The sequence below is a fragment of the Austrofundulus limnaeus genome, unplaced genomic scaffold, assembly GCF_001266775.1.
Source record: "Austrofundulus limnaeus strain Quisiro unplaced genomic scaffold, Austrofundulus_limnaeus-1.0 Scaffold76, whole genome shotgun sequence".
In the NCBI taxonomy this organism is placed as follows: Eukaryota; Metazoa; Chordata; class Actinopteri; order Cyprinodontiformes; family Rivulidae; genus Austrofundulus; species Austrofundulus limnaeus.
In genome coordinates this window covers 428,438-434,560 of record NW_013952478.1, presented here as the reverse complement: position 1 = coordinate 434,560, position 6,123 = coordinate 428,438, and the positions used below count along the sequence as shown (strand labels likewise).

The 6,123-nt window shown below is 44.6% G+C and overlaps 1 protein-coding gene across 2 annotated transcripts in view; it reads right to left on the bottom strand.

The window, feature by feature from the left end:
• LOC106519378 (protocadherin-10) overlaps positions 1 to 3,475 on the bottom strand; it is a 6,629-nt gene extending 3,154 nt beyond the window's left edge. Inside the window, exon 1 of one of the 2 annotated variants that reach the window (XM_014011013.1) lies at positions 658 to 3,475. In XM_014011013.1, coding sequence (XP_013866467.1) covers positions 658 to 3,186 — 2,529 coding nt within the window. In that variant the 5' untranslated portion in view covers positions 3,187 to 3,475. The remainder of the gene's footprint in view (positions 1 to 657) is intronic. The other variant, XM_014011012.1, reaches the window with a different exon arrangement.
• Between the last annotated feature and the right edge of the window lie 2,648 nt (positions 3,476 to 6,123).

The following is a 6,123-nucleotide window of genomic DNA, read 5'->3' as shown; positions in this document are numbered from 1 at the left end:
TTTATTTATTTATTTATTTATTTGTTTGTTGATTGATGCTGCAGTCATTTGTGTGTAAGCAATGCATCTCTTCCTACAGAATGAATTATTCTATTGGGATGTCCTTCTTCTTCCAATAGGGACATAAATCACGGTTGATGGACCCCACGTATGTTTAGTTTTATAATCAAAATTGTGCTTCCAGTTCACACAAACATTGTACTGAGTGTCAGGGTGGCTACATTAACTGAAAAGATAAAACCCACAAATTCAAGGATTTGATCTTTATATATTAAAAAAAAAAAATAACATCTTAAAACAATCAAACATGACCCAAACAAAAACAGAATGGACAAAAATAGAACTTGAGGAATGACAAAGGCACAGTAAAGTTGAATCCCAACATGTTTATTTTAATATTGATTTCCTTGGTCTTTTTCATATTTTGTAAATTTCCATATAAATGGCCAATTTGATCATACTTATAGGATGGGAACTAATTTTCACGTGAGCCTGGAGTAAAAAAAAAAAAAAAGATAATCTCTGCGTAAAATCAGTTTGCCATCCTTTGGATTGGATGTGACTTAAGTTTGATCTCACTTATCAGATCCCMAAAGTGAATTTTAATTAAACAAATACATCCTGAATAAGTCTGTTTGCCAGATTCCCATGAGTTACCTGGTTTGGTGTCGCTGCTCTGATGTTGGACGTCTCGTTCCGTTCCAGCGCGCTCCAGCCTGAGGTCAGATGATCTGTGCTCTTGGCGTTGTTCTGTTGGACCGACATCACCGGACTACACGGTTTGAGGAACATGAAGTCACTCTTGGAGGACTCCGGAGTCAGACACATTTTATAGCAGTACATCTGTGGGAGCACACCGCCGCCGCCGCCGCCGCTGCTGCTGTGCGCCTCTGCGCAGCCTGACGCGCCCGCGGACATGCGGACATTCAGGTTGGACTTTTTGAACACCTCCGTGGTGGTGGAGGAGAGTTCTGCTGGGGAGCAGCAGCAGGGGGAGTGGGAGGAGGGGAAGCTGGACTTTTTGCCGGACGCTCTGCCCTTCAGTCCCCTCACTGCCACTAGGACGATGATGGCCAGCAGGAACGTGAAGGACACGGCCCCCAGAGCCACGATTATGTACAGGGTGAAYTTGGAGCTGTGCTGGGGGCTGTGGAGGTCATCCAAATCGGGCTGCGACTCCGGCAGGCTGTCAACCACTGACAGGATGATGGAAGCCGTGGCCGACAGGGGCGGCTGACCATTGTCCTTCACCAGAATGACCAACCGGTGCCTGGTGGGCTCCTTGTCCTCAATCTGCCGCAGCGTCCTGACTTCCCCCGTGTACAGAGCGACACTAAACAGACTCGGGTCTGTGGCTTGGAGGAGCTGATAGAACAGGCGCGAGTTCTGACCTGCGTCCGCGTCGGCCGCGCTGATTTTAGTGACAAGGAAACCCGCGTCAGCTGACCTGGGGACAGGAGCGCAGGGCGCACTTCCGTTGTGCGCAACAGGGGAAACGATTACAGGCGGGTTGTCGTTCTGGTCCAGGATAAAGATGCTGACAGAAACGTTGCTTCTAAGCGGGGGGAATCCTGCGTCCTGGGCCTGGACAGTCACCTGAAAGTTTCTCAACTGCTCGTGATCGAAAGACCGCAGCGCGTAAATGTTCCCGTTGTCCGAGTTTATGGACACGTACGTGGACACGGGCATCCCATGGATGTCCCCATCTAGGACAGAGTAGGACAAGTAGGCGTTCTGACCCGAATCTGGATCCAGGGCTGTCACGGAGCAGATGGAGGCTCCAGGCGCGTTATTCTCAGTTAGGTACACCGAGTAAGAAGGCTGCTTGAAGTGGGGCGCGTTGTCGTTTTCGTCTGACACCTGAACCAGAACCGTCCTCCTTGTGAACAGGGGCGGGGAGCCCATGTCTCTGGCGGTCAGTGTGATGTTGTACTCAGCCACCGCCTCCCTGTCCAAAAAATCCGAAGTCACCAAAGTGTAGTAGTTCTTAAAGGAGGAGTGGAGCTGGAACGGGACGTGATGAGGGATCTCGCAGTCCACGTTCCCGTTTTCCCCGGAGTCTCTGTCCATAACGCTGATCACGGCTATGACTGTCCCCGGCGGCACGTCCTCCTGCACAGGTGTGGACACGGACGTGAGGATCACCTCTGGCAGGTTATCATTCTTATCCAAGACGTTCACCAGGACTTTGCAGTGCACCGCCACAGCAGACGGACCTTTATCTTTGGCCTGGACGTAAATCTCGTGCATCCTGGCTTTCTCGTAATCAATCACACCTTTGACTTTGATTTCCCCCGTGTGCGGGTCCACGCTGAAGAGCTGGCGCACTTTGATGGGCGCGTGGCCGCTGAACGAGTAGGTGATGTCCGCGTTGGGACCCTCGTCCAGGTCCGACGCATTGAGTCGGATCACCACTGTGCCTTTGGGCGCGTTTTCCTCCAGGCGCACTCTGTAGAAGGACTGGTCGAACACCGGCGCGTTGTCGTTGGCGTCCAATACGGTGACGTCGATCTGCGCAGTGCCGGACCTCTCCGACGCGCCGCCGTCCACCGCGGTCAGCACCATCTGATGCGCGCTCTGCTGCTCCCGGTCCAGCGGGGTCTGCAGCACCAGCTCGGCGAACTTGCTGCCGTCGCTGCGCGTCTGGATGTCCAAGTAGAAGTGCTCGTTCACGCTGAGCAGGTAGGTGCGCAACGAGTTGGAGCCCACGTCCAGGTCCTGCGCGCTCTCCAGCGGGAAACGGGAACCCGGCGCGGCGGACTCGGAGATGTCCAGGTTAAARTCGGTCCAGGGGAAGCTGGGAGAGTTATCATTCACGTCCAAAATCTCAATCTCCACCCTGTACAACTCCAGAGGATTTTCTATCACAACTTGAAGGTGAAAGGAGCAGGATGAACTCTGCTCGCACAGTTCTTCTCGATCTATTCTTTCATTCACAAACAGGACCCCGTTTTCCAGATTCACCTCCACGTACTGTTTCTTGGAGCCGGAAACGATCCGGAATCTGCGCACGGAGAGCTTATCCAAATCCAATCCCAGGTCCTCCGCGATGTTGCCAACAAAAGCTCCGTGCTCCAGCTCCTCTGGGATGGAGTAGCGGATCTGTCCCCAGACTGCGTCCAATAAACAAGTGAGCATCGCGTAGCGGAGCCATTTCCCACAGGGTCTTCTCCTCGCTGCGTCCATCTYTCGCCTGAAGCAGGAGGAGTGAATCAGAAATGAGTCAAACGTGCGCAAAATACGCAGAGAAAGTTCCCATCCGCGAGACTGGAGCTGAGCCTGRGTGTCTGACAGAAAACACACACAGAGGGAAAGAGGAGAGAAAGATGTGAGCGAGCCTGGCTCTTAAATGCGTGCGTGTGCGCGTGTTTATTGTTATTATTGGCCCCACTGTTCCAACAGAAGCTCGGATAATCTGTTCTGCCTACAAGCACGATCAAATTCGTGTCACAGTTTCTGAGATTTGACCCCCCCACACACACACCACAGAAAAGTAACCAAATACTTTTCAGCTATTAAACAAAAACTGATGAAAAATGAAATGTAAAAAAAACAACAGTAAAACAAAATAAAATAAAATAAAAAACGCTCCTGACTCACAGAGCTGAGAAGTTTCAGCTGCATGAGAAATAACCAAAAGAAACAGAGCAATGAAACAGATTATTTGCATGACTTYTGCCAGCAGGAGCATTCACATTCATAAATAAGCTAAATGATGAAAAGTTATCTTTAAATGCATTAGAAAATAAATAGTTCATGACAGAGGAAATAATAATTCCTCTAAAAACCGAAAATGATCAGAGGAAAAAAAACAAGAGAGAAATTAAATTTTAATACGAATAAGTGATGAAACACATTTGAAATTTCAGCTACGGTAATTCTAATTCTATTGGGCTGCATATTCAGCAGCCGTTTGCAAAACTGACTCAGATTAAAGGGCTAGCCTTCCTTCCAAGCAGAGTTTTAAACTAAAACCATGTTTAGAAATGATTTACTTGTTTCGACGAGACCCTGAATTATGCGCAAGTCCTTTGCATTGTTTCTCAGCAATTACCCAATACATACATATCTGTACAGCTGACTGAAATACAACGATTTTTGTGTTAGATAAACGTGATAAACTGTGTGCTCAGTTTAAAATCTTTAACTAGAAGCAGAGCCAATGGTTATTTCTCAAATATTTCATGAAAATCKTTAAGCTGCTTCWTGAGATATTTTGCAAACWGACAAACAGGGTTGACTGCAACAGTTTTTTTTAAGGGATTACCAGCTACCACACCAAAATTGGTTGAATTATAACAAATATTATGCTTTCCAAGGTCAGCTGGCTGTGGTGGCCATCTTGAAATGGAGTAGCTCCAAAAGGTAATAATGATTATTTTTCTAAAAGTTTTGATAAAATCCATCATGTGAGWKATGAAARACAGTATTTTGTTAACAGACAAAYCGGACTCCAAATGATAACAGTTTTATGTCGTTTTAAGCAACAATTTTGCATTATCAATCAGTGCTCAAAGTGTTGGGTAGAGATGTTCGCTTCACAGAGCTGTTTAATTTTGAACGATTTAAGACATCACATAGAGAAATATGTGATTAGGCCATCACGTCACGTGGGTGGAACCATGTGTTGTGTCAGGTGGAAACCCTGTCCTTCAGAGCTCCTGTACTCCACAGGTCTGCTTATTTTCTGCAAAAAAAGCAAAGCAGGTGCAATTTTCTGTGGCTAAGAATTATAAAATAAAGATATGACAAGGAAAAATATAATAAAATTCCAAACGTCTCTTTACTGCCTGCAACTTGAGTCTRGTAATTTGTTGGAAGGAGCCGTTCAAAAGATTCAGATTGTTTGTGAACATCACATCTCTAGTGTTGRGGATGACTCTCAGTTACACCACATTTTAGCTTAGTAACCATAAAAATGATAAAAATATAGCTATTTTGTGTTTTTTTATGTTTAGTTGGTTGTGGTGACTGTAGGCAGTGTAGGGAAATGCTAAGGGCACCGACCATCTAGGGGGCAGCACAGATGGGCAACAAAAATATATATTTTATATTTTTTTTATCAGAGTATGTTTGATTTAATCTGAAGAATAATCACCGGTTACTCAAGTTTATGAAAGTAACTTGTTCTGTGGGTTTCTCAGTTGCTTTGTTTCTTCATGAATTGTTATGCTGCAGATGATTCATGATAGCATGAATGGTTCCAGAGATAGGCCTTGATTTGTCTTCCTAATCAGGATAACCCATTGATATTTGCTCTAAAGCCTATTTTAAGGTTATTCTAATGATAAATTTTTGATGTAATTTTAGAGAAGAAACCTCAAACAAATTTTGAATACTAAGATTTACCAGATGGAAAGAAGAAGAAGAAAAAAAGGATTTGCTATTGCACAGAGAATTGGCAAAAAATGTAAGGCTTTTCTGCTGAAAATCCAWTTTTTTGTTGCTACTCCTCAAAAGAGTGCTTCAAAAATTATAGGATTATCTTTCAAAAAGTTAATTCAGAGGTTCATTTTGTTAATTATATTTTGACAAAATGCAGTTATTGCAAAATGTTTTAACCAATGCACCTTTTTGTTAACATGCATACCACTTTGCGACTCAATCCTCAGTTTGACTTGATGAGTCACATTGGTAAACATTTTCATGGAAGAGCTAAGAATATGAAATTAGTTCTGTAAATGTATTAGAAAACACAAAAAGAGAAGCATGATTCATCATGAAAATTAAAGTGAGTCAGAGAAAAGCAACAAATCCTGCATCAGCTAAAGATAAAAAAAAGATGACCTCTGAAGTTTTCACCTGGTCGTGCTTTATTCCCTGTTTGCAAAACAAACTTGCAAAATTGACTCCAAAAAGCTGCTCCAACTCACAGAGCTCCACATTTCATTGTTCTGACACTAAAATAGAGGAGCTACAMCTGTTTACCTTCCACCTCAATACTGCTCCACCCGTTTGCTCTAAAAAACTCATTTTTATCCTCTCCTTTTTTCCTTTCTCCTAGTTAAAAACTGAAAACACAATCTGTCTGCAGAAATGAAACAGCAGCAGATGGTGAGGTTTTTCCATGGGCTCATGCTCTTTTTAATTAATGGAATGGAGATTAGAGGGCATTTTCCCTGG